Genomic DNA, 27,854 nt, shown 5'->3' with positions numbered 1-27,854 from the left:
TTTTTTTAGAGGTGACGTTGTTGTGTTATTTTTTTTTTGGCAGAGGGGGTATATATCTTTTTAAAAAATTTCAGCTTAATTTCCCTGTTTATTTCCTTCCTCACAACGACATAGTTAGACACAAGGTGTGTTTTTAATGTAGTGAAAATTCATCTCTCCAAAAACGTGCTTGTCTGGATTAGGATAAAAAAAAATTTCCTCAATCCATAAGCAATTCTCCTTCACTGACTGAGGACAGAAAAGATAAAGTGTAGAATCAGAAATGTGGATTACATCACAACTAGCAGGGAAACTCGACGTTGCCCGGGATTGAATGAGGATCAACGAATGTTTCACAATCTTGTCATCAAAATCAATGAAATCGACCATTTTTCAATCAAATCAATTAATTGCCAAGTCGAGAACCCACCAGGAGGAAGCTTCACATGTCTTCCCGTAGTGACTTAGTCCATAATACATTGTAGTCTACATTGCACTGTAGAGAACCTACTGTTGATTTTATAAAATTAATTTTTATATATAATAGCTTGAATTAAACTTTAAAATTGAAAAGTCAAGTATCATGGTTCAATTGTGCTTTAAAGAGAAACATTCATTTTGAGCATGCCCTTGTGATATAAAACCACCTACTGTTGATTTTATATGTCTGGCCTTTCTACTTGTGCGGTGATAATAGCTTGAATTAAAGTTTAAAATGCAAAAGTCAAGTATCATGGTTCAATTATGCTCTAAACAGAAACGTTCATTACGAACGTGCTCCTGTCATATACATGAACCTATTGTTGATTTTATATGGCGGGTCTTTCTGCTTGTGTGGTAATAAAATTTCTCAAATGCACTTGTGATGTCAAGCTACATAAGGTGTTAGCTTTGACCCAAATCGTCTGTTGCTTCTTTCATCGGAATGTTTTCAATTATTGATTATCGATACCTATCGAAGACATTCTGATACAAAACCTATCTAAGAACACTGCCAGGCACATAAAGTATATTTGTGTGAAATTTTTTTTTAATTCGGCCCAACCGTTTAGGAGTCCATAGGGAACGGACACACATACACATACACACAAAGTATATAATAGTAGAGATTTGAAAAAAAAAAAAAAAAAAATTCAAAAATGTTATTCTTCTTATCCGCAGGAGGGATTCCTTTGTTTCATATTTTTCTTTTAAAGTTGACCTTATATGTTGAAAATCTGTTACCATTGACTAGAGACGATTCGGTAAGAATTATACACCATTTGCTTCATTTTTTTTTTTTTTTTTCAAAGACTGGCATGTATTTTAAAAATGATTAATGTGGTAAAAGAATATTGCCAACCCAGATTTTTAAAGTTTAGTTTTGAGCATGTTATGTGGCGTTACCGCCTCTGGGAGTGGTAGAGCTTCCCATTGGAGGAGATTAAGACTCACGAAACCCTGAAAAGGGCCGGGCAACTATGCGTGTATTAATTGTTAGGCCTTATTGCATGCCCGGGCAGTGACGGCCAACCTTGCTGAAAGGAAGAGTTTAGTTATGAATTTTATTATTTTTGTGAAGCCGACATATAAATTTCATTGTTTGTTGGAAAATTGACGATTCGATGTTGTTTTGAAATCATAACGCCAAAATCAGTGAGTTGGTGAAGCTGGGTCTTGAGATAACCTAACACTAATCGAAGAGTCGTCGTCACACCCTTCCCAGTCCGTCGCCACTGCAAAACACGGAGAGTAAGATTCAATAGTGTGTTTTATTAGAAATCAACATTGGACATTTGTATATAAGGTTGTATTATATTTTGTAAATTTAAGTTGAGTTAACTCCTAGAATAGAGAAAACTGAGTATGTTTTTCTTTTGTGTGCATTTCCAGCGTGATATGGCATATCAACCCAAAGGTGAAATCGACACTGAAACCGACTAACCAGATCCCATTGCACTGAGAGAACTCACGGAGAATTCCCTGTGAAAAACGATCAAGACATGTGTGTGAGGGTTCACACCTGTTACCAGTGACCCGGGAAGGTCACATTTGGTGAACTGTGACAAGAGCCCATTCACATTTGGAGCTGTGTAACCAGGATAGTAGACCCTGAGTAAGCACCTTCACAGCGAAAAGGATTGACCCTGAGTAAAACACGTAAAAACTGAGAAAAAATATATAATATAGAGAACAAAAGATGTATGAAAAAAAACCCAAAAAAATATACCACGGTACAATGAAGGACTTAGAAAAAAAACAAAAAACAGACACAACCGAACACAAAAAAAAAATAAGTATAATATATAGAGAGGAACAGAGACTGAAAACCAAAAAAGGAAAAGAACGCAAAAGTACACAAAGACAGTGAAATGAAAAAGACAATACAAAAGAAAACCCGGACAAATACTTTCTTTGTTTTCTCTAAGAATGAAGATCCTGACCTTCTGAGACCGGGGGACTGATGTTGAAAGCCGGGATGAAGGACATCAAGGTAATATTCCTGTTTGGGCTGATATGGACGTCCAACGCGCTAACAGTGAGAAAGGGTGCCATCTTCAAAAAAACCACTGAGATAATGATAACACAATCGAATTGGTTAGTGACGTTGATGAATGATTTGCGACCTTACGGAGAACTAATTACCAGACATTGTAAAGGGATCGATCAATTTGACAAAGTGAGAAAGCAACTAGTTAGCAGGTATGAGCGTGTAGAACAATATATCCGGATATTGAATCCCTTGGAAGACGAGTTGCACATATTATGGCGCCAGTGGGCTGACAAATGGGATCACTATCAGAGATTTAGGGACCTGGAGCCCAGACCCAAGAGAGCAGTTATTCCTGTAATAGGCAAAGCCTTGGAGACATTATTCGGGGTGGTCACTGAGGAACACCTCGGATTAGTAAAGTTACAGATAGAAGAATAAGAGAAGGCACAGAAGGCGTTGGTACAAGTTACCAGGGGGTGGGGTATCAATATAAAATATTACTAGCGTAGAGATGCAAGAGAATAGGGAAGGCCTTAAAGATATCATTAGCCAACTGCAAGTTTTGCATGAGGAAATTTGGAATGTGTCTAGTAGGATGGAGACAGAATTTTCGAAACTTTCCTACAGCGATATTTGCACCTGATGCATATGTGGCACCGATTACGATGAACCGAGCAAACTTTGGTCAAATGGACCAATCATATAAGGGCACAGCTGGATGCCCTGGCGTTGGGGCATTTGTCCCCTAGTGTACTCAGCCCTGATCAGCTAAGAGGACTTCTAGAGGACATAAGACAGAAGTTACCATCGCATCTATAACTCCCGGTGAGTCCAGAAGAAGGATTGTGGGAATATTATAACACACTGCGGTTTAGTGCGCAGCTTGAAGCTGGGAGAATATTGGTGTTTGTGTCTATGCCCCTCTGGGATCGAGAAGGTCGATATAAGGTTTACCAGGTCATCACTTCACCCGCTCCATATCCACTGGTCACACCCAGATTGGGGCTGGTGGCCAGTTACCGGGTGGAGACTGAATACGTAGCGTTTAACATGATGAGGGATAAATTTATGCTATTGAACCGGCGAGAAGCAGGAGAGTGTCGAGTCAATCTGTCGGTCACAAAGCCAGATATATGTGACTAGAGATCATGAGCTGTGTGTATTGGGATTATTTCAGGGGGGTGAGAGAATGATAAACCGCGTCTGCAAGGTTGAAGTGGCAAGCGAGGGACTATTGCCCTTGGCTGTAAGAGTGGCAGAAGGCACCTGGTTAGTGTCCACCCAACAGAGGCTGAAATTATCCAGGGTGTGCCGCTAGGATAATTAAGGTGCATCCACCTTTAACTATGATAGAACTGGACAAGCGATGTAAGGCCCAGGGGAAAGGTATAGGGTTATCTGCATATTATCAAGTTGAGGAAAGGTATTTATTGAGGACGCCTGAGGTAGAGTGAGCAAATGTTCAGTTGAATAACCTTACTAACCTCTGGGACCCCCTAATCCGTCAATCGTCACTGCGTACCCAATTCTGGTTGCCCAAAGCTCTGGGGGGTAGCAAGAAAAATAGATTTGCGAGAATTACAGACTCGATTGGATGGTCTAGAGGATACAGAGTCTAAGGATAGATTCCATAGATTGGTAATTACGGTAGCGGGAATAAGCATGCTAATAATGGTGAATATGTTACTGGCAGCAGTGGTGTGGTGTGTAAGAGAACGGATGAAGTCAAAAGATAATGAGAAGCACCTCAAGGCTGTCTGCATTGACGACAAGGATAACTCGAGTCCAAACCCACCGGCAGCCCTGATGACCCCACCTGAAGAAAACCCAGTTCTGGGTGAGAAACCAAGGGAAGGCAGCACGCATGTCGAGACCCCTTCAGAAAACGAGATGTGGATACATTAAGAACGACTTTGATTTTTGTCTTTTCTCTTTTCTTTTCTTTTCTGTTTATTAGAATTCTTGCAGGGCACTGACCCATAACCTACCAAGGAAGATCCTGATCGTGACAATCAAGGTGAGAGGAAATAAACTAGTTCAATAAAAAGCGGGTATTGATTACCCAGAATAGATTCAGTTGACTTTATTAGTAACTTTTATGAATTTTTGATTGAAAAAAAAATTGAATAACTTTCAGGTTTGAAGTTTGGGATTTGGGTTTACACTTATTTTTTGTTTTTAGACATTTAAATGTTGGTATTTGGAAAATATCTACAAGAATGAGATGAAATGCAGAGAGAATGGGCAAACAAACTATCTTTGTAAACCATTAAAGAAAGCAAAGTCGCAGCAGTTCTGAAAGGCCTTACCAGGGTTTGATGGTGCAGATTTCATTTACCAAATGGCAATACAGCAGCTCCGGTATTTATGCACTTGCTAATGATAGCCTTCTTGGAAGCTATTCTAAGGTTTGGACTATCAGGTTGGTGATGTCAATTCAGATAAAGCATTTACCTTTACCATCCTTATTAATGAGATGGCAACTTTGATGATGGATCATAAAAAGATCACAATATTTGATGCAGACAGGCAAAGATTGCAGGAATCAATGGCATCCATTGTGTTGATTAAGTTATTGATGAGTTCCTCGGCATTGTTAGCACCTGAATACAAGTCAGCTGCCAAGTTGGTGATAACCAATTTTCATACATGATGAGGACGCATCCTTGACACCATTCTGGCAACATAGGAACTGCAGTGTATTTTTTGGCAATAGTTATGCCTTTGAAAATTGCCAAGAACTGCGCTAACAATGAATATACATGTAGCAAAATTAGCAAATGAAAAAGATAGATAAAAGCATTAATGTTATGAATGGGTCACCGCTTAGCAAGTGCTAACTCAACAACAGGATTTTGGGAATGAAACGAAACAAAAAAAACAAGTGTTCACAAGCAAAGCATATTTTTATATCAACAATTTTACAGAGAAAGATCAAAGTTTGTTGAGAAGTTTTAAAGTTCTTAGACGAGAAATAGACAACAGCATCAGAAAATCTGTTTCAAAGTTCTGATGTGTGTGTCTGTGTGTGTGTGTGTGTGTGAGTTTACCTTTTGGGTGACCGGTTCAATGGAGAAATACCAGCAGGCATAAAGGAATTTCAGCATGAGGCATTCCAGTCTGCTAGGATCAACATTGTTAAAGCTGGGAATCAAGGTGCATCAAAAGTGTCACTTGGAAGAAATCTGATTTCAGTTTAGTAAATCACTGCTTTATAGGCTTCTTTGATTTTGCACAGGACTGTTACTCTTTGGTTTTAAAAGGACTTTTATTGGTTGGAAAATATTTGGAGTTAACACTTTCATGTGAAAACTAACTTGGCTTTGTAAGTGATGAAGAAAGCAAATCCCAAAGAAGTGGAGAAAGAAAGAGAGTAAGCTATTCAAACCAGTTGCTTTTTAGCATTTGTCCAAATTGCATCTCGATGCAAAAATCTGTCACTAAACTTCCATGAAAGAAGTGAAAAGAAAAAAAGAGGAAAGTGTAAGCCGAACGAACAAAGAAAGAAAAAAGGAATAGCTTAAATCAGCTCCATAACTTTCCTATGCTCATTGTCTCACACATCAATCTCTAAGCTACCACAGGTCAGCAATTGTTTTTTTTTGTTGGAATGAGGTATTCAGTTTGGTCAGAAGAAGCACATTTCCTAAGTGTTACTTCGACCTTAGAGAGAGGTTGGTTTATTATCGATTGCCTGAGTTGCTCCTAACTGAATTCCAATGGATTCATTCTTGGATATTTTTCTACATGACTATAGTGCTTCCTCCTAGAAAGTAGATTATTCCCCTTTGTGCCATATGTTGCTCCAGTGAGAAGCAATTACATCACACCAGGTGTTGTGAGGAAACACAGTATATAAATTGTTACCAGCTTTAAAGGGAAGTATAATCAATGGTAGTTCATCTATCAATACATAAGCTCTTTAAGGTCAGTTTCTAATCCAAGCATGCTTATATGTCCCATGAAATGGTGATATTTGTTTGAAGCAGCTGAACTGTCTTGGCTACAGTATTTGAGTATTAATCTAATAAATTGCCTTAGTGAATGAGCGTTCATGGTCAGAGCTGATATATTCATAACGTGAGGCTTTTGGCATACTTTTCAACATCTCTCTCAGGCGGCTCTACCAGTTCGTATTTATGACTTAACCAGCCAATTATATTCCTGTCAAGAGCAATCCAGATTTTCTCATATTCATTACGTCTCATGCACACAGCACAGCATGTATATATACATACCCCTTTGTAGGGTTGTAATATGTCGGTATTTCATCGATTTTGTTATATTACAAAACTGAGTATATGGAAGCAATAAAGGAACAAACGAAAAGGTTGAGTTTAAACCTTTTATTTAAAGTTAAAACGATCGGGAAACGAACTGCTTGATGTGTCAGGATATTCTGGTAGCAGCGGTGGTGGGAATACCGGTCGGGTGTTAATATGACTCGGCGACGATCTCGTGTTAGGTCAGGCTGAGGCAGGGGGGCAGCGATGTCAGGAACGTTGCTTATGTGTTCTGGTGTCTGGAATATGCATGCGGTGGCGGCAATGACAGCAATGTGGCTTAGTGTTCTGGTGTCTGGGATACAGATGCGGTGTCGGCAACAAAGGAGGGGGAGTCTTAAAAGCTGTTGTCTGATAGCACAAGGGGTTTGGCGGCGACGGCGGAAGAGGAGTAATCTTAATAGCAGGTGTCGCTGATGGAGGGTTTATGACGGTGGCTGCTGCTATTGGCGGGACAAACCTCGCTATCATGTGAACTGCGGTGATCTAGCGGCGAAAGAAGGGTAGTCTTCAAGGCTTGCTATCCAGTATAATGAGTGTGATGGTGGTGGTGCAGTGGCGGCAGCGCAGTAATTTTAATAGCTGTTGTCGCTGGCGAGGGGTTAACGGCTGCTGGCTGGAGACGGAATGAGGTTCACAGCTTGACACGCTGGATCGATCTGCTTGCTTGTCGAAAAAGCTGTAATTTTTATACTCATGTTGCAGACGTAGTTGTAGACAAAGGTGGCTTTTTATCATTGGTCGGCATTTTCTCTTTTTATTTGTGTTTGTTTTTGTGTTTTAATGCGTTGTAGGGAGTCATCTGTTTGATGTTTGTATACATGTGTTATATCAATTTAAAGCTAAGAAAGTTGTGAATGTGTTCTAGTAGGTGTTGTACTGTTGCAGTGTTTTGTGAGATAATTATTCGTGTTTATATGGTGCCGGAGTTGCGTCTGCTGTGATGTTTGTGTTTTGTATTTTGATTTGTCTTTTGATGTACGACTTCCTCTGGCGGTTTTCTTTGTTGAGGTGAGTTGCGAGTTATTCCGTTGATGTATGTATATAAAGAAATGGGTTTTGATGTTGTAGTGTGTGTTTAGTGTGTTCATTTATGTTGTATCAACGAACGGGGTTCGTTTTAGCATCACCAATATTATCACCATCGCTGCTCCTGCTGGTTTCTGGTTTATTCATGTAAATATGGAGGGATATGCGATATAACACCTTCATTTCTTCTGGAGAGGAATCTGGTAAAAAGTATTTGTGTGGTCAGTCTTAATGAGATATTTGCATTGGTCGATGCTTCTAAGAGTGGAGTTGGCATCAGGCATTAAGAATAGCTGGAATTTAAAGTAAAAGACCGACATTCCTGAAAGTAGTGGTCAATCAACGTTTAGTTAAAAGTAATGCTGGGATGATTCCCAAATTTCCCCAGATTCCGATACAATTACAGATTATGTTCTCAATTCTTGATTTCGTTACAATTACAGATTACGTTCTAAATTCTTGATTTCGTTACAATTACAGATTACGTTCTAAATTCTTGATTTTGTTACAATTACAGATTACGTTCTAAATTCTTGATTTCATTACAATTACAGATTACGTTCTAAATTCCCAATTACGATACAATTACAGATTCTGATATCAGTTCTTTCTAAAATTCTAATTCGGTCTAAAATTTAGGAACAACTCAACAGCGGAACAATAACTTTCAAAAATGCTTTCTTAACTACAAGAATCTCTTTTTAATCTACTCACATTAAATGATTTTTTTTTTGTTGTTGTTTTTTTCATATTTACTTCTTTCCCACTGCAGTAATATGTGGCACAAGGCTGGAAAGTGAATGATAGAAAAGCTAGCACATCAGAAGAGGGTGCACTCTGGTTCCATGAAAATAATCTGAGTAACCCTTTTGATATTCCATAGAAAGGTTCCTAATGCAATTGGCAATAAACCAAACCCTTCTAAATGAGAGAAGATAAATTCTTAGAATGTGCCCTTTCTAGTACTGAATAGAATTACACCTAACCCAATAAAGCAGAGTTAGCTGATGCCACAGCATCCCACCTTCTGCCAGACTGATTATCAGGGATGTACCCTTGACTGGTGTGAAGAAAAAGAAGAAGAAGAAAAAAGTATTTTACCATCTGCCTCACTTTTCTTATAAGTTGTCTTTTACATCAGGTTTATGTTCACGTATGCAAATCACCAACTTCTATAACAACGCTGAACATGCGACTTTTTCCTATTTTCAATAGCCGCTCATCAAGCCAAACAACATGCATCTCTCTATAAATTGTTTGCCCTGGCAGTTCATGTCTATTTTGAATGTGTTTGGGGCAGTTACTTGAAATTACCTTTATTAATTACATTTGTGATGTTTATCCCCTTTATGTATCATGTTTGATGAAGTGCCTCTTACATTTATCCTTGAGAAACATTCCTCATGAGAATAAATGTACATATATTATATAACCGTTTCTTCATCATTTTATCTTTCTTCAGACACTATCTAAAATGGTGTGAAAATAGCAACCAAGACGAGAATAGTAGTTCAGATGATATAAAAGTAAAATTTTAAAAATGCATTAATTAAATATTAAATTTTGTTGGATTTTAGTATATTTCATAAAATTTCCCGGTTCCCAGCTGATTGCTCGTCTCACTTGAAGTTCATGAAATTTTTGGTGCTTCTTCGTTATTAGTGAATTTGAAAATTGAAAAATTGAATTTCAAGTAAAATCAGTGGTATCTACTTAACTGTCATGTCGCAGTAATGAACATATCTAGAAATTATGAAAAACGATAAGGTAGAAAATTAATTATTAATGAAAATAGTTTTTGAACACAATTAGGGAAAACTGAGTTTTGCTAAAAAAGAAAAAAAGAAAACGGAGAGTCCGAATCATAACAAGGGAGGTAATTATTTTGAAAACGTTGAAAATCTTAGGTCAATTTAGCAAAATTCATTTTTCGCTAATTGCCATTGAAACTATTAATAATTCATTTTTTACCTTATCATTTTTCGTATTTTTTTGGATATGTTCATCATTGCAACATAACAATTAAGTAGATACCCTTGGTTTTACATGAAATTCAGCATTCGATTTTCGAATTTGCGCAAGCCTTTTTTAGTCTCACACAAAAACACGCGTTCACATTTCAAGCCATATTACTTGTCATATACATGCACGCACACAAACATACGTGCGCACGTCCACACGTACATATATTCATGTTCGCATATATACACTCACATTCACGTGTATACACACACACACGCTAACGTACATACATGTACTCACATACGCGCACACGTACGCACATATGGACATCGTCACTTCCCCTTTCAAAGGAAATCCACACATGCGCAAAAGACCACCAGAAACACCTATAAAAGAAAGAGCAACAAGCGGCTTCTTCCTTTTTCAGACCAGCTTTCGAGCTATGTGGTCTATGGACCGACAGCGTGCCTTTTTGGCAAGCGCGTACTTCACACCACTTGCTACTATGTGGGACAAAAAGCTAATAGACCGTACGTACACTTTATACGCTTCTCTCTCCATGAACTGGATTGACATTCTCACTCTTTCTCTCTCTATATATACAACTGGTCCCTGAGAACACCTTCGCGTAGCTGACTGCTAACTGATGTCAACCCTCTATCCTTTTCTTTGTCTACACGATGGACTGCCATTTCTCGTTCCATTACATTACTCACTTCTCTTCCCATGCGCGAACAAACCATAGTGACCCGATAGTGAGATGAACACACATTTCCTTTTTCTTTCTACACCACCAGTCCCGCAACAAACGATGGTTACACCCGCGCGGACATGAACACGTGTTATATCTAAAACATTCATTCTTTCAACAGTAAATAAACGACACGTTTATCTTATTCATCAATTGAGTTTTTGTTTCCGTCAATTCCATTTGTTTCATTATTTTCTTTTGTAACGGGATTAGGACTTATATGTCCAAGTCCTCTACAAATTTCGCTATTATAACGAAGCTCCAATTTTTTAATTCCATCCATTTTTTTTTTTCAGCTGCAGACCAAGGTCCTCCATCTCTAAGCATCTACTAGTCCTAGGCAAACTCATCCAGCTATTCCCATGTATCGCCATTTTAAATCTGTCTCTAACTCATATCAATATTTACGAAATTAAATAATCATTAGAAAAAAAACAAAAAACAAAAAAAACATGCCCTTCATTAACCCCAACACTAACCCTAAGTCTTATGTGACAGTTGAGGAAAACATGACCTTTTTTAATCCGCACACAACCGTAAGTCAAGAGTGGCAGTTGAGAACAAACATGTCCTTCGTTAACCCAAACACAGGTTACAATAGTACAGCCAGCGATACAAAAAAACAAAAAAAACAAAAACATTTACTGTTATAATGTTTATTTTTGCTAATGCCTAATTAAACAATATGGTAGCCATGTTGAATTAGAAGCGCCTGAAACGGAATTTGTTTCCTTTTTTTTTCTTTTCTAAGAATGAAATAATATTTTTATTATCATTATTTTTATTTATTTATTTATATTTTTTTATTGTGATACTTATAAAGGGAAAATATAAATAAATACATGAATTAATAATTTTTCGCCCGACAAAGCCGGAAGTTAAAATGAAGAGTCTTCCTTTTTGTGATTTTGAGAATTATCTCCCTTGACGACCTCTACCGGTATCGGGACTCACCAACGTCGTTCACACAACCAAGGTTAGAGCCATGTTTTGCCGCACTGTCCAAATTTTTGCCCCACAATGGTAAGTTATTTAAATTTATTAATCTTTATTTTGTCACCTTATGGAAAGGTTTTCTTTTCAGCCTATGCCAACACTTCAATGTCTACAGATTCTTATTGACGTACCTCAACTCTGATGGAAAAAAAAGTATATGGCTTTCGCTACTACACCAATGAAATCAAAGTAAAAAAAAAATTATTAATATATATATATATATATATATATATATATCTAATCATTTATTTTTTTTATTGGCTCTTTATTTATTTATTTTTTTCTTAAGCGTCTTTTGTAATCCTAACAAATAAATAGTAACAATCACCTTGTCTAATTGCAAAAGTTAAGTCGTGTTCGTCGCCATAGTCATGGTGATCTGAATCCCATTTCAATTTTTAGTTGTTGCTTAACTTAAATCCGCCGTTCTTTTAAACGCATTGCACAATTTCTGCTATTTTCTATTATTATTGAAAATCATGTCTATATTTCTAAGTGCTAACCGATTTTCTTAGTTAGTGCTCTTTTCCAACACAAATCTGCTGATTATAAAAGGTTGTCCTCTTCTAGCGTTAACTTTTAATTTTTCCTGCACAAAACTCAAGGACACTTAGGCAGTTGTTCTAAAAAGATTGTTTAAAAATAAATAATAATAAACAAAATATTTCTAAACGAACAGTCACAAAACTAATAAACGTAAACTTATATATAAAGTCGTGTTTGTTTAACTATTTCAGTCGTAAGAAAATACGATGAAAGTGCCACTGGGGGCACTCACTACCCGAAACTTACCTTTTAGAAGTTGATTACGGGAAGGTTGAAAATAAGAAAATGCCTTTCGGAATAACCCCTCCCCCCCAAAAAAAACCCAATGTTAAGAACGGTTTTCGGAATACCCCTCACCCCATCATCTCCTCATGTTAAGAACGGCTTTCGGAATAAACAACCTTTGGAGGTTGGACAACCAACCAGTGCAGTGCAGTGAGTGCACTGACCGAAAATAAGCAAAAACGAGTTGACCATCAAAAGCAGATGTTTTTCCTTGTGAAAATTTAGTGACAAAAAAATTTGTTTTTTAAATAATTAATAAAAAAAATTTTTGTTTCGAATTTTTTTTGCATTCAGCCTATTATTATTATTATTATTATTATTATTGTCTTTGTTATTATTAACGTTTCGGATTCACCACCACCGATCTTCTTCAGATGCATTTGTTTTCCAGAAAGATGCGTCCAAAGAAGGGGGCGGATGTATGTCGCATCGATTGAAATGTTTCATTTAACAAAAAATCAGCATCATATCGTATGAATCTGACAATTTTATTGTTGGCATTGGTTTCACCGATATTTTTCTAGTCGGAGTTTTTGTTTACATCGGGTACTTATGGAAGGGATCACGTGAAGGTTACCAACGTCCTTAGTGAAAGTTAAAACAATCGACAATTTTTTTAATATGTCGTTTAAACAAAAACAATATTGCGTACTTGTCATGTCGAAATTAGTAATATATCCAACAGTGTTGGATATATTACTAATAAAAAAAAATAGCAATTGTGCTACTCGATAGAGTGTTGGATTCCAACACTCTATCGAGTAGCACAATTGCTATTTTTTTTTAAATTTTATTTTTACGACCTGCCCGACGTAGTATAAACACCACCAACCTCCTCATGTTAAGAACGGCTTTCGGAATAAATACTGGGTTTGTATTACTGTACACGTTAAAAACACTCGAAAATTATCCAATTAGGTAGAAAAGTAATTTATCTTGCCTTTGATAACATTTATTTGTTATATATATATATATATATATATATATTTTTTTTTTTTTTTTTTTTTTTTTGACAACTTTTTCGAATCTGTGTATAGTAATACAAACCCTGGGGGGTGGGGTTATACTACGATGGGGCAGGTCATAAAAAGTACCAAAAAGTATATTGTTATAGGCTACGAATGTCGGTGTATAAATTTTGCGTTCAGAGTTCCGTCCTGTGTGTGAACTTTTTATCATCCATTTTGTAACTTCTAAGAAAAATGCAATTTTATCCAATTTTCATAAAAATTACTTTTGTCAATAAATAACTTTGTACTTGATGAATTTTCTTAATTGTTGCATATTTTCGACATGACAATTAAGTACGTAATTACTTAAAACGACATATTAAAAGAAAATCGATCTGTCGACTCTATCTTAACAAGCACCGTGATTTTTGTGGCACGAACTGGATTCAAATTTGGGACATCCAGGTCGTCAATCTGTGTCGTTAACCACTAAACTACCGTTACCTTCCAACAACTTAGATGAGAATAGTAGCCGAAATCAAAAGAAAAAAAAATGATGGAAAGAAAATATTGTACATTAAAAATAGGTAAATTGATCAAGTAGTTTTCTTTTTAAATAAGAAAATCAAATTTTTTTACTAAGTGACCAGCGACGATATCGTGCCGCCATCTTGAAGCAGGTGAAAAACAAGGGAGAGAATTCCAAATAATTCAAACCTGCAAAATTTAAAAAAAAACGTTCTTAACATATGTATATTGGAAAAATCTCAAATTAGCTTAAAAATTATTTTCTTATTTAAAAATAAAACTACTTGATCAATTTAGGTGATTTTTAGAATATAATATTTTCTGTCACGGATACGTACATCATACAGATTTTTCAGTAAATTTTTGATGTGCCACAGCATATTATAAACACCCCAACCTTCCCATGTTAAGAACGGCTTTCGGAATAAACACCCCTCAACCTCGAAAGCTGTTCTTAACATAGGGTGGTTGGGGGTGTTTATACTACATGGGGACAGGTTGTAAAAATATACTGATTTTTCTTTATTTTTGTTAATATAGAGGGAATTCTGAACAAGCACCAGAAAAGGTTGGTGTTTTTATTTATTTATTTTTTTTTTGTGTGTGTGTGTTGTCCTCTATTTCCACACACAAACACATGTAGAGGACCATGGCTCCCAGGTTGTGAAATTCATCTTGTTGCAATATTTTGGGGTATAATGGGGTATGATCCCACACAGTCGGACGATTCTATTTATAAACGATGCTGCTAAGAACTGACGAATCAAATTAATTCACGTTCTGCTACCAACCAATCAGAAACCAGAATTGCTTCATAAATATTAAACATTTTCTGGAGCAATTTCACATGTTCTTTTCCTGGGTTTCGACACGGTAAGAATATTTTGTTCTGAGGAACTGTCTACTACAAACAAGTCACCTCCCAGGACTTGTGTGTAACAGCGAACCATCTGAAACTCAAAATGGCTTACACTTCTAGAAGTTATGGGCCCAGAGTGCGTCTTTATTTCGATGGATCCGAATCAAAATTCGAATTGTGACAAGTTAAATTTCTAGGACATCTACGAATCCAAAAGCTACACAAAGTACTACAAACACAACCTGAAAACAGAAACGACCCCGAATTCATTGAAAAGAATGCAACTGTCTTTGCGGAATTAATACAGTGTTTAGATGACCGAAGTCTATCACTGGTAATGAGAGAAGCCCTGGACGACAGCTGCAAAGCATTAAACATATTGAGAGAGCATTATTTATTGAAAGGAAAACCCAAAATTATTTCTTTATACACTGAACTGACCTCTCTAAAACGAATGGAAGCCGAAACTATTACTGATTATATTATAAGAGCCGAGACACCTGCAAATTCTTTAAAAATGTCTGAAGTTATAAGTGACAGTCTGTTAATTTCCATGGTCCTTAAGGGATTACCGAGTGATTTCAAGCCATTTACCACTGTGATAAACCAGAAAGAAAAACCCATGACTTTTAGCCAATTCAAGGTAGCACTCAGAAGTTACGAAGAAACTGAAAAAATGATCACAGAAAAAAATGAATCCACAAATATCATGAAATTCAAAAATACACACATAAAAACACCAAAATCGAATTATACCCATGCCAGGAATAAAAAACGCAACTTTGCCAAAAGCAAGTTTTTTCCTAAGAAAAGTACAAAAATTATTTGCTATAATTGTGGACGACCTAATCACAAAAGTTTCCAATGTAGATACAGGACTCAAAATGGCGACTACATTAAAAATGTAGAGAGCTCTGTTAACAAACATACATTTTTATTTTCGTGTACATTTGATGCTTCAACAAACAATGATAATTTTCTTGTCGATTGTGGGACCACAGCACATGTGATTACAAAGGAATCTGATTTTATCAATTTTGATCCCAACTTTAAGCCACAAAATCATTTTGTAGAACTAGCTGACAGGAGTCGAGTCAATGATATCGTTTTGAAAAGAGGCAATGCGAAAATCTCGCTAAAGAACAATAAAGGTGAACTGTGTTTCTGTATTCTAGAAAACGCTCTTCTAATCCCAAAATTTAAACAAAATATATTTTCTGTACAAGCTGCCACAAAACAAGGTGCAAATATAAACTTTAGCCTCAATAAATCAAAACTGGTATACCCGAATGGAACTGTATTAAAGAAAATGGAAGACTATATTATTTAAATAGCGTAGTCCCATCAAAAACCGCCTGCCATGATTTACAGACATGGCATAAAATTCTTGGACACTGCAATATTCCTGATATCAAAAAGTTGCCGACTGTAGTTGATGGAATGCAAATATAAACATCAAAAACCTTCAACTGCGACGTCTGTACGCAAGGGAAAATGACAAACTATCAAAACAAGATACCAGACAAAAAGGCCAAAAAAATCCTATCAATGGTGCATTGTGACTTGAACGGTCCCGTAGAACCGATGGCCAGAGAACATTATAGATGTGTGTTGAATTTCGTAGATGACCATTCAGGTTTAATAATGGTTTCCTTTTTAAAGAACAAATCTGATACCCTGCTAGCAACTAAGAAATATCTAGCCAACATGACACCCTACGGTGAAATCAAGTGTATTCACTCTGACAACGGTACGGAATTCATCAATAAAGACTTTGAACTTTTACTAATTAACCATCATATCAGGCATGAAACATCAGCTCCTAGATCGCCACACCAAAACGGGACTGCTGAACGTGCGTGGCGAACACTTTTTGAAATGGCAAGATGCCTACTCATTGAATCAAGACTCCCTAAAAACCTCTGGACGTATGCACTAATGGCAGCAGCCTATATACGCAACAGGTGCTTTAGCAAAACACTATCTAAAACTCCATATAAATCTTTCTGCGGTAAAAAACCAAATTTAAGCAGAATGCATATATTTGGTTCAACTTGCTTCGCATATATAGAGAAAAAGAGTAAATTGAATATTAAAGCCGACAGAGGTATATTTCTTGGATACGATAAAAACAGTCGAGCCAATTTAATATTTTTTCCCAAAAAAAATAAAAGAAAAAGAATCTGGTGTGTAAAATTCACAGACACGTTTAATTTTACAGACGAAAACCCGTCATATGAAGAGGATGAAATTATATTACCTCAAATAATTAGAACAAACGAAAACAATAAAAATGGTGGAGACGAGAGTGTCCATGATGATGATGATGATAAAGTCGAAAGATATCCCAAAAGGAATAGAAGACGACTCGATTTTTTTGTGGTCGACAATATAAAAGATTATCAAATCGACTATTGCTATTCAATGGAAAATGCGCCAAAATTTTTTTATTATTAAACAGGATGTTAGGGAAACTTGTCAAGCTAAATTTATCTCCCTTACAAATTTAATACATGTTAAAGATTTGGTGTTTTGATTATTTTTCACTTAAAAAAATTTTTTTTTTCTTTTTTTTTTTTTTTTTTTGTCTTTTCTGTTTTTTTAAATAGCTTATACATTTTTTTTTTTTTTTTTAAATTTATTTTAGTGTGCAAACACGGGGTATGGCTACCTTGAAGGATAGTAAGTATAACATTTTAATTTACTGGTTTATTATTTTTATTTATTTTCAATGAACGTTTTTTTTTTTTTTTTTTTCTTTTTTCTAAGCTTAATTGCTCTATCACATAAGAGGGCGAGTAACATAAATAATGTTTTGGCTTCTCATAAAGCTGCACATAATTTGAAATTAATTGCTTGCCATCAAATTAGAATATAAAGTAGCAATAAAAAATTTAATATACACAAAAAACGGTTGTTACATGCAAATCATGGATAGTACCAACATAATGAATCTTTAAAATTATCTCTTCCAATTTAAAAAAAATAAAATAAAAATACTTTTTATATAAATACTTGGGAAAAAAATTGTTTCCAGTTTTCTTGGAAAAAAACTTTAAAACATTGAAAAGCAAAAAGTTTCTTTTTATCCTTTATTTTATTTATTTTTTATTTATTTATTTCATTTTATTTTATTTATTTTTTCAAACATTTTTTGAAAATTATTTGGACTCCCCCCTCCCCTCCCTCCTTAATTTTTGCTTCCTCTAACCTTTTCTTGACAGTTCTTATTAAAATGAAAATAAAAATAAAACGCCAAATCATGGTAGGTCATTTGGTTTGTTTTTTGGTTTCTACATTTTACATTTATTCATTTTGCCATTTTCTTTTATTTTGTGTTATGATTTTTTTGGCAATGCTTGGCATTATCTGTCTTTTGGCATTATGTTCTGGCCAGAACCGAGCGAACACTGAAATACATCTAGCTCACAATATGTACCAGCACCAGCTTCAGTTGCTGCACGCTACTAAAATGCTGGACATTACCATAACAGTTATAGGCAAGATTATAATATCAACTGATGCACTTGAAAACGTTTCTTTTTAAACAGAAATTTTTCCTCTTATTTATAAAAATTTTTCCATAAAAAAAATGGAAAATCAGTTGTAAAAGAATTGGATTCCAGAATCTTTAAAATATAAGTATTTGGACTTCTAACTTCTACAAGAATTTTTGACTATCTGACTCTATCTGCCTGTCAGAAATACAATACCAGGATTGACTATAAACTAGAGTATCGGACCCTGTCAAAAGTGTAAGACATTGCTGGGCATTGCAGGAGATGAGACACGTGAACAAATAAATTGAAAAGGATTATGAATGTTGCCACAAGATAAATCGGTCGTACAAAAACTTTGATTTTTTTCAGGCAAATACAAACGAAAATACATGTTAATGAAAAGATGCTGGTTTGTTTTGGAATTTTGGTTATAGTTAGCTAGTATAATTCCTAATTTCCTGTATAGCCGCAGAAGTAGTGACAAGGCAAATCAGTTCCTTCGTTTTATTTTCTCTAGTGCCTATAAATTATATCATTTTTTTTTCAATTTTATTTTTTATGCTTTCACAAATATATATTTATTATATAAATTTGAAAGAAACTTATTTTTATAATTTCATAAACATAAAGACCAATTTTGTTTACCTACCCTTCTCAGTCTAGACACAAGGTCATTTTATTGTGGGAATCCAGCCCCCTTTCTCCCCCTTTAAGAAGGCACACAAGGGCAGCTGTGAATATAGCATGGCGTTCTTATAAAATTTCAAATGAAATAAAAACTTATTTTTTAAATTTTGTTATTAAAAATGCAAATAAATATTGTTATTTTTATCTTTATAATTTTAATTTTTATTGTATACTTTTCAATAATATCCTTTTCTTAGATTTTATTTCAATAAATTATTTCATAATAGAAATATTGAAGAACAATAAAAGTGAAGAAAATTATTTGCCTTGTCACCAATTCCAGTTGCACTATGTCAGAAATTAAGAAGTAAGTTAGCTGACTATAACCATAGTTTTTTTTTTTTTTTTTTTTTAGATGATCATTGATGGTTTCTATTATTCCGATTACTGTTCTCATCTTTGATGTTATTGTCACACCATTTCAGACAATTTGAACTCTGGCATTTGTATTGAATTGTGAATGGAATCCTTTATTTAATCCAAATGAGTAGCTTTTGTTCTGTCAACCATGACTGGGTAGAAGTTTTAAATAATTTGTAATTTTATTTTTAGTAATGTTCATGCTGATGCTTGAATCTTCAACCTCTATAATACTGTCACTAGAATTGATTATAACTTAGCACTTTTATCCGTTGCGCAACTAACAATACTAGTAATACATTTTTTGAATCCTTTGAGATTAGGCGTCATAATTTGTGTATTCATTTTTTGAAGACTTATTCTCATCTTCATAGTTGCTGCTGCTGTTGCAAAAAAAAAAAAAATGAGTTTCAGCCAATCCATCGTCTGACCTTTTTCAGGTGATTAACCGCGACGGGATAGGAATGCTAAGTCTTGTAACTGTATCCCTAGTAATTACTGCCTTTGATAGTTGTTGTTGTCTCACCACGTTTTTAGCCAACTAATTCTTTGGGTAGGATTGAAACCGCTATCTTCAGACAATGTTCATCTGGAACTGTAGAAATTCGATACCTTTATCCATTAATTGAAACGTGGTGAAAAAACAACAACAACTATGAAGATAAAAAATGAATACACAAGCTAGTAATACAGTAGTGGATTACTTCTACCCAGTCGTGATTGACAGAACATGAACAAGCTACCAACCCTGTGGACTAAATAAAAGGTTCCATGCAAGTTCTCCAAGATGAAGGTTGGCAGTTACATCTGCCAAAATGTTGTAATAATGATATCAAAGATGAAATTAGTTGTCTGATTAATACATTTGTATCTGTTTATTTCCCTCGTATTAAATTTGAGTTATTGTTCCTCTTGAAATGGGACCAATTTTGTTTACCTACCATTCTCAGTCTAGATACAAGGTCATTTTATTGTGGGAATCCATCCCCCCCTCCCTTTCCTATAAGAAGGCGCACAAGGGCAGCTGTGAATATAGCATGGCATTCTCTCAAGGATGAATACACCTGAAAATAAATTCATCCTCCCTCTTTCAGGAGATGCAGTAAACCCTTTGCTGCTTTCAATAGGACATGGTAATTCATTGGAGATAACCACCTATGATGGAACAGGTAGAACTAGAAGACTGGTTACACAGTCGACATTCAACTTTATAACCACAGAAACCGAAAGGGGTGGGGGCTAACAAAACCCTTGCGGATCACAGGTGGAGAAGACACTGATAACCTTATTTAAAGAAAAGGGAAATATCTAAGTAGCGATGGAATGTTAAAGGACACATTATCTCGAAAGATAAACATAAAAAATGTTGCCATTGTTTAATGTTGATTCAAAATGTGTCTACTAGAATTTATTTTGTATTTTTATTTTCATTCCAGTTCGTATCCGTCTCAAGTCTGTCAGCAACATTCAGAAAATCACCCAATCTATGAAAATGGTGTCTGCTGCGAAATTTGCTCGGGCTGAGAGGGAGTTACGACCTGCCAGATCTTATGGGAAAGGAGCTACAGGTAAGCTTGCATGGTGTCCATTTTACTTTTCAGATACTACCTGGTATTGTTGTTTCAGTGATTTGATTTTATTCGTCTGTTTTCTGAATAACAAATTGGTAGTGATCCAGAACCTGACCCAAAGCTATGTTTGCATCTTCTTGCAAGCATCTGGAAAAGACTGATGCAAACGCAGACGATAAATTCAAGATGCTGAAAACAAAATTTTAACGCAAGATAAGAACCATATACCATTAGTTGAATTATCTGAAAGAAATTTTTTTTTTTCTAAGAAAAGTATATTAAGATTTTTTTTTTTTTTTAACAAATGTTTCAATGATTTTTTTTTTTTTTTTTTTGGACTCAAGTATATATTCAATAGTTAAACACAGTTAATCAACTGAGAACCACATCACTCTATATAACAGCAGATAAGATATCAACGGATACACACTCGAGAGTCAAAACAAAAGAATATACTGTTGCCCTAGTCATAACAGCAAAAATTGTCTTAAGTAATTCTTAAAGGCAAATAAAACGCTTTTTAGCCATGGGGAGCAATCACTTAATCGTGTCTCAATAAAAATGTTGGTCACCATCAACATGCTGGATTGGTGTAAGGAATCCAACTTATAAAAAGATCTTGTTCCAATTAAGGAAATAACTTCTAAAGAAATCTCACCAGTTTAAAAGTCAATTTCTAAAAGCTGTCCAACACATACTAGCATGATAAACTGAATATAATGAATCATATTTTACTATCACCTGCACTGAGGATTGAACCTATATCTCGCAGGATTAGTGAATCTCTTGACAAAGGCTTTCTTTCTAGGGCAATTGCTCTTGACATATCAAAGGCCTTCGACAAGGTATGGCATAAGGGTCTACTTCACAAGATTTCCAGCTACGGTATAACTGGAAATGTTTTCTCAATCATTAAATCATTTCTCTCCGATAAGCTCATAAGAGTAGTGGTCGATGGACAAAAATCAGAGGCCTGCAGTATTAATGCTGGAGTCCTTCAGGGGTCAATCCTGGGCCCAACTCTCTTCCTGATCTACATCAATGACCTCCCTAAACACATACTTAAATCATTCGTTGACATCTATGCTGATGACACGACCATCTACGGCAACACGTCAAAGGCTGTAAATGACAAAGTTCTCTCTGATTATCTCTCCCCTGATCTCGAGCGTGTGGTTCAGTGGGGGAAGACGTGGCTGGTTACCTTTAATGCATCTAAAACCAAACTCCTATCCTTACATCATCAACACTCTGATCCCCATCTGGCATCAATTGCGATGGATGGCTCTCGTCTGGGAGAGGCCCCGTGTTTTGACAAGCTTCTGGATTTGACCTTTACTCCCAATCTGAAATGGAACACGTACATCAAGTCTGTTGCCAAGATCACTGGAAAGATGGTGGGATCCTTCTACCGCTCCAGGAGATATCTCACTACTGATGCAATTCTCTATCTATATAAAAGCCAAGTACGTCTAAGGATGGAATACTGCTGCCATATCTGGGCAGGAGCTGCTAAAAACAGCCTATCCTGCCTTGACAGAGTACAAAATAGACTTTGTGGCTTAGTGGGGAATACCCTTTTCTCTACCCTGCAACCTCTCTCCCACAGAAGAGACGTTGCGAGCATATCCTTGTTTTATCGTTATTTCCATAGCAGATGCTCGTCTGAACTCCAATCTCTGGTCCCCCCTCGCCAATCTTTCACGAAAAACACCCGTCTAGCTGAATCCACTGTGAAAAATTTCCCCCACTCTTTATCTGTGCCTAAATCAAAACGTGGATTCCATGAACAAAGCTTCTTTCTTAGAACTGCACGGCTGTGGAACTCTGTTCTGTCTGCCTGCTTCCCACCTGACTACAACTTGAATGTGTTCAAGTCCAACGTTAACAAATTCCTAATGAACCGCCCCCTTAAGTAAACACTTCATCAAATCTCCACACTAACGTAATGTACTTGCAATAACCCTTATCCCTGAGTGGCTTCCGGGCCTTGATAAGTGGTGACCACTGTGTAAAAAAAAAAAAAAAAAAAAAAACCTTCAGAATACTGTTGCTTAGAATTGCTTATTATCTACTACTTCATCCATTGTGCTACGGGTTCAATCCATATTACAGGTAATACTAACAATACAATTAAGATTACTTGTAAGTTTTTACACAGACATTGCTGCTGAAGCGAGAGCAGTCTACCATGTGATTTTGTACAGAATTCAGCAATACACACTTGAATTATGTTGGTGGTTACAGCATCCAAAACATTGTGAAAATAATATTTTAGATGAAAACAGTAATCTGAATATAATACAAATATATTCAACTTGACTAACCACAACAACTGAATATTATAGCCCTTCTTCAACTATTAACTAATAATTACATTTATTATAATGAACATTATAAAAAGAAAAACATTCTATGAACAATTAATATATATATATCCTTTAGTCGTTGAGCTGGTGCTACTAGATCAGGCTGTCTGAAGATATTGGCTTCCTGAGACAAAATGCATCTAACATTGATGCTTTTTGTTTTTCTACTTTCTTTTGCAAAACTTATGTTCTTCAAAAACAAAAACCCACCTTTCACCATTCTCTTTCCCATTTCTCCTTTCTATTTCTGTCTCCCCCACTTCCTGACTGGTTTCCTAGCTTAAAATATACCAAACATTAATACTGTAAATCTTTTCCCGCTCCCATTGCAAAACTCAGTCATGTTCTGCAGGGCAAAGGGGGAAAAAAACCTGATAAAATCTAGTATAAAACAACCAACCCAAACACTACAAACTAGTGATTGAAGAATAAAAACCTACAAAGTAACTGCATGCAACATGAATACTATTTCCAAAATAACTGGATTCAGCATTAAACAACCTGAAAAGGGTTGATATGTCATTAAAAAAACCCAAAAAAACAATCAAACCAAACCTTAGTCGCTGAGTAATTTAATTCATTAAAATTTAACAATTATTATATAATATTTTGTTACATAAAATATTTTGGTATTCTTAATGTTTCCTTATGAAACTTTCTATTAATTTATTAAAACAGTGACCAAACCAACAATTTAATGTCAGTTTTTATTATTTCACTAGCAGTTCAGCCCGGCTTTGCTTGGGCTCTATGTATTGTTCATAACTTGTCCTACGTGTGAATACACTTCATGTAAGATTTCAGATATTTAGACCAAAATTTGTCTAAGTAATTTCGTAGAGACAGCAAAGGTCAATTTTTTAAACTTTGACCCCCCTTAACATTTATTATTTTGATCTCAAATCAAAATACAAAGTTTTACCTATGTCCAAATTACCTACATCTAAAATTTCAAGTCTTTTGACTAAAAATTGGTGGAGGAATTGGGTAGAATCTGCAAAGGTCAACTCTTTCAACTTTGACATTTTGGCAGCCAAATTTTTGCCCCAAAACTGATTAAAATGCTTGCTGTATGTCTTAATACCCGTTATGTACAGATTTCAAATGTTTACACCCAAAATTGGCTGAGTAGTTTGCTAGACACCGCAAAGGTCAAATCTTTTGAACTTTGACCCCTTGCCCTTGCCCTAACTCTGAATCCCCTTTTTGTAAAATTTCAAATGTCTAGACCAGAAATTGGCCGAGTAATTTGGTAGAGACCGCAGCGGTCAAATTTTTTAAAACTTTGACCCCAATTTTGACTCCTTAACATTTATTTTTTGGGGTTCAAATCAAATTAAAAAGTTTGATCTATGTTCAAGTAACCTACATTTAAAATTTCAAGTGTTTAGACCCATAATTGGCAGAGGAGTTTTATAAAGTTTTCAAAGGTCAAATCGTTGAACTTTGGCCCCTTGACAGCCAAATTTCTGGCCTAAAACCGATTAAAGATTTTCCCAAATACTCCTTATTAGGCTATGGGCCCAAAGGTCAAAATCCCTCTAGATTTTTGATTCTGTGACCTCGGTTGGGGGTGGAAGAAAAAATGGTGTCAAATGAATGCCAATAGACTCCTGAACATCATATTTTTTTTCACAAGCACAAATGTTGCGCATTAATGAAAACGGCGGCCATATTTAAAGATGGCCGACAATCATCAAATAGAACATTATGACTTGCTTAAACCTTAGTAGCACACAAACCGATAACAATACAGACATCTAGTTTAGCACATTTTATTCCCAATTTATTTCTTCATCATTTAATACATAAATATTGGACTTAATATATTTACTATGCTTCAAAATAGGGAATATTTTTCTAAAAAAGCTTTTTTCAAACATCTTATTTGAAACAACTTCAATCTTTTCTGTGGATAACTAAAGAAATAGATTTACATTTTGATATTTCTCATGTAGAGACACCTATAGTCTACCAATATTATTAGTCATACAAATCTATTGCTATATTTTGTATGTAACAAGGTCGTTTAAACCAGAGGTAGAGCTGCGATTTTGTGTCATTTTTTATACACATCAACTTGGTAAAATATACAATGTTTGTCAATTTTCATTAAAAAGTATTTTTTTGAATCTATGAATAATAACACAGATTTAAAGGACAAAAAGGCATTTTTAATGAAAGTTAAACAAACAACATGTTAGTAAATAAGATCATATATGCTTTTATTTAAAACTGATTACTGCTTATGCCACTTCATCATCATCGTCGTCGTCATCACCATCATCAGTGTCATCATCATCATGTCCAATGTTTTTACTAATTTTATAACAAGAATCTCTTGCACACTTGCACATATCTGTGCATGGGACCCTGTTTTGGAGACATGTACAAATGTTAACGTCTTTACAATGACTTTTTTTACATTTGGCAGAGCAGTTAATTAAATCCATTAAACTGTCTGGAGCAGGAAGAAGATTCATCCAATGGATTACTAAATCTCCATTTTCTATCTTCCATCCATGACAATCAGGGGATGGTATATCAGGATTTGCATGGAGGCTCCTTTTATAGACACCTGAAAAAAGAAAGAAATTAACATTAATATTGAATAATTTTCATCCTTTCTAATAAGCAAATAACAATGAAACTCCATATATTTAATTTTTACATATAATTGGAAATTAAATATTTATAAAACGTACCTGCTTGATAGTTAGCTCGCTTGATGTGTTCACTCAGGGCATCTTGATTTGGAGGCATTGTGATTTCCAATTTTCTTTGGAATCTAAACATGTTGTATCTGGCTTCATTAACACTTGTGACATTTTGTTGGCCATACAACCTGCAAACAAACATTTCCAATGATTTTGCTGTGTCTGGTTTCACATAAAATTCATTACCAAGATCACTGAATGCGTAACAAAACTCATTCTCTCTCAGTAATAAACTAAGTGCTTTCTTTTTGCCCTTTCCGTAAAATGAACTGACACTATCACATCCTGTAAAACAATGTAGACCAATCAAGGCTTGACTGACAGACTCTCCAATGTTGTCTTTAATCATCTTGATGTCTATTGTTCGCAAATTTGTTCCTCTTCCTGTGTGGAAGTATAAATGTGCGAGAATAAGATTTTGTAAAGAAACTCCAATTACAAACACATCGGTATCAGGACTCATAATGATTACATCCGTACTAGTGTTGGCTGCAAAAGGAGCATGCAAATAAATCCGTGTATCAGCTTCTTCTTGTGAGCTACAAAGTTTTGTCTCTTCTAACCGGATGACAATATCACTTGCCTCTTTTCCAGGTGAGAAGGAATGACATTTCTTGTTATGCGCCAAGAATACCTTCACTCCTCTAAGCTCTGATGTTGAAACATTAGACCATGTTTCATCCAAGAATTCTATTAAGGACTTTTTATTCTCTCCATTTGAAAGAAATTTCTTCCATTGCTGAGGAAGGAGCTGACCATGGATTCTTATCTGAGAGCTAGTAGCAGCTCTTTTATCCCTCTCGATATTTTTTATAGAGATCTGCTGGTATGTATCAGTAACAAAATGAATTTCTTTAGAATGATTCGATTTTGCCCTGTTCACTAAACTTTTCAAAATAACAAGAGCAAGATTAAGAAATGTTTTCTCTCCTTGTAATTTGTTCAAATTTAATTGGTGTATCAGCGACATACCATCCACTATATATATGCCACCTACTATAGGGTTCTCAACAATAGGATTGTTAGCATGGCTTTCTAAAGCATGAAGTAAGTTTGCTTTATTAGTTTTAACCAACGATCCATGTGAATTTGCAAGGGACAATGGTAATGGACCTAAGGAATATGACAGTAATTCTTGAAGATTAATGTTCCGGATTCTACCAATCTTGCTAGGAGATTTCTATCTGCTTCCAAAGTGATATCCTTTCCGTGGACATGATGATTTGATTTTTTAGACATACTGGAGAATGTTTTTAAATTCATTCTTTTCATCGGGGCAAAAAAATCAACTTCTCCCGTTTGTAGACGCTGCCCACAGAAATTTTCAAATTCTGATTCGCCCCTTGCCTTAGCAAATTGCAGATCATTTTGAACATCTTGTGTCGCAACTAATCCTGATGCAATATGGATCAACTCAGCTGGTTCATACTCAAATGGATTAAACATACTGTTTACTGTGTCTATTATCTTTCCAATAGCAAGCTTATCATGTTTCATCCGACTGTAAAAGATCTGATCGTGTTCCACTTCGTTCTCCTTTGCCAGCCATAGTTTCACATTCATGGGTAATAGACCCTCTCGCATGATGGGACCATATCCACCTGTTGACGGCTCTCTTGTTTGTGCTGAAGCCTGTCATACCACCTTTTGTTTTTGAATCACGATTAGCAGTTTGTTCGATGGTTTGGTCACAAGGAATTTTAGCAAAGGCATTTGAGCTTCTTTGAACAGCAAAATCTCCTCCAATGCATTGTGTATATATCACTGGATGAGTATTAGTGAGATTAGACATCTCCAACCAGTAAACTGGAAGGTATCTGCTATAATTTACATGGTCATATGCAAACACCCAAGGTAACATCTGTCTAACACTTGCCAAGTGAAGTTCCCAGTTTGACTCTCGAATACCTCTAAGGAAAAGTAAAAGAATTTCTACAATGTCAATATAAGAACTCCAGAATGCAAAAGTTTGCTTTTTGTTGCCAACCTGTATAAATTCTTCATAGGAT

The 27,854-nt window shown here is 35.5% G+C and overlaps 2 protein-coding genes across 2 annotated transcripts in view; one reads left to right on the top strand and one right to left on the bottom strand.

Annotated features, from left to right (window-relative positions):
- Positions 1 to 11,353: 11,353 nt before the first annotated feature.
- The window catches only part of LOC145243984 (ATP synthase F(1) complex subunit gamma, mitochondrial-like), a 34,058-nt gene continuing 17,557 nt past the window's right edge, over positions 11,354 to 27,854 (top strand). The window contains exons 1-3 of the mRNA XM_080107126.1: positions 11,354 to 11,500; positions 17,289 to 17,323; positions 20,625 to 20,756. Coding sequence (XP_079963252.1) covers positions 11,463 to 11,500; positions 17,289 to 17,323; positions 20,625 to 20,756 — 205 coding nt within the window. The 5' untranslated portion in view covers positions 11,354 to 11,462. The remainder of the gene's footprint in view (positions 11,501 to 17,288; positions 17,324 to 20,624; positions 20,757 to 27,854) is intronic.
- LOC145243794 (uncharacterized) lies at positions 24,888 to 27,291 on the bottom strand. The gene is made up of 3 exons (XM_080106830.1): positions 27,193 to 27,291; positions 25,834 to 26,665; positions 24,888 to 25,706 (listed from the first exon to the last, which is right to left on the bottom strand). The coding sequence occupies exons 1-3, from the start codon at positions 27,289 to 27,291 to the stop codon at positions 25,375 to 25,377; spliced, it is 1,263 nt and encodes a 420-aa protein (XP_079962956.1). The 3' UTR covers positions 24,888 to 25,374.

The sequence above is a fragment of the Euprymna scolopes genome, chromosome 22 (genome assembly GCF_053919585.1).
Source record: "Euprymna scolopes isolate OS-2025 chromosome 22, ASM5391958v1, whole genome shotgun sequence".
Lineage (NCBI taxonomy): Eukaryota > Metazoa > Mollusca > Cephalopoda > Sepiida > Sepiolidae > Euprymna > Euprymna scolopes.
This window is presented reverse-complemented; position numbering and strand designations above follow the sequence as displayed.

Bases quoted from the DNA above. Each gene is read 5' to 3' on its own strand.
- LOC145243794 (XM_080106830.1), bottom strand. From the start codon at position 27,291: ATGTTTAATCCATTTGAGTATGAACCAGCTGAGTTGATCCATATTGCA. The intron at 26,666-27,192 runs GCAAGGGGCGAA...ACATACCAGCAG, and splicing joins ATGATCTGCAATTTGCTAAG to ATCTCTATAAAAAATATCGA. The intron at 25,707-25,833 runs GTACGTTTTATA...TTCTTTTTTCAG, and splicing joins GCGAGCTAACTATCAAGCAG to GTGTCTATAAAAGGAGCCTC.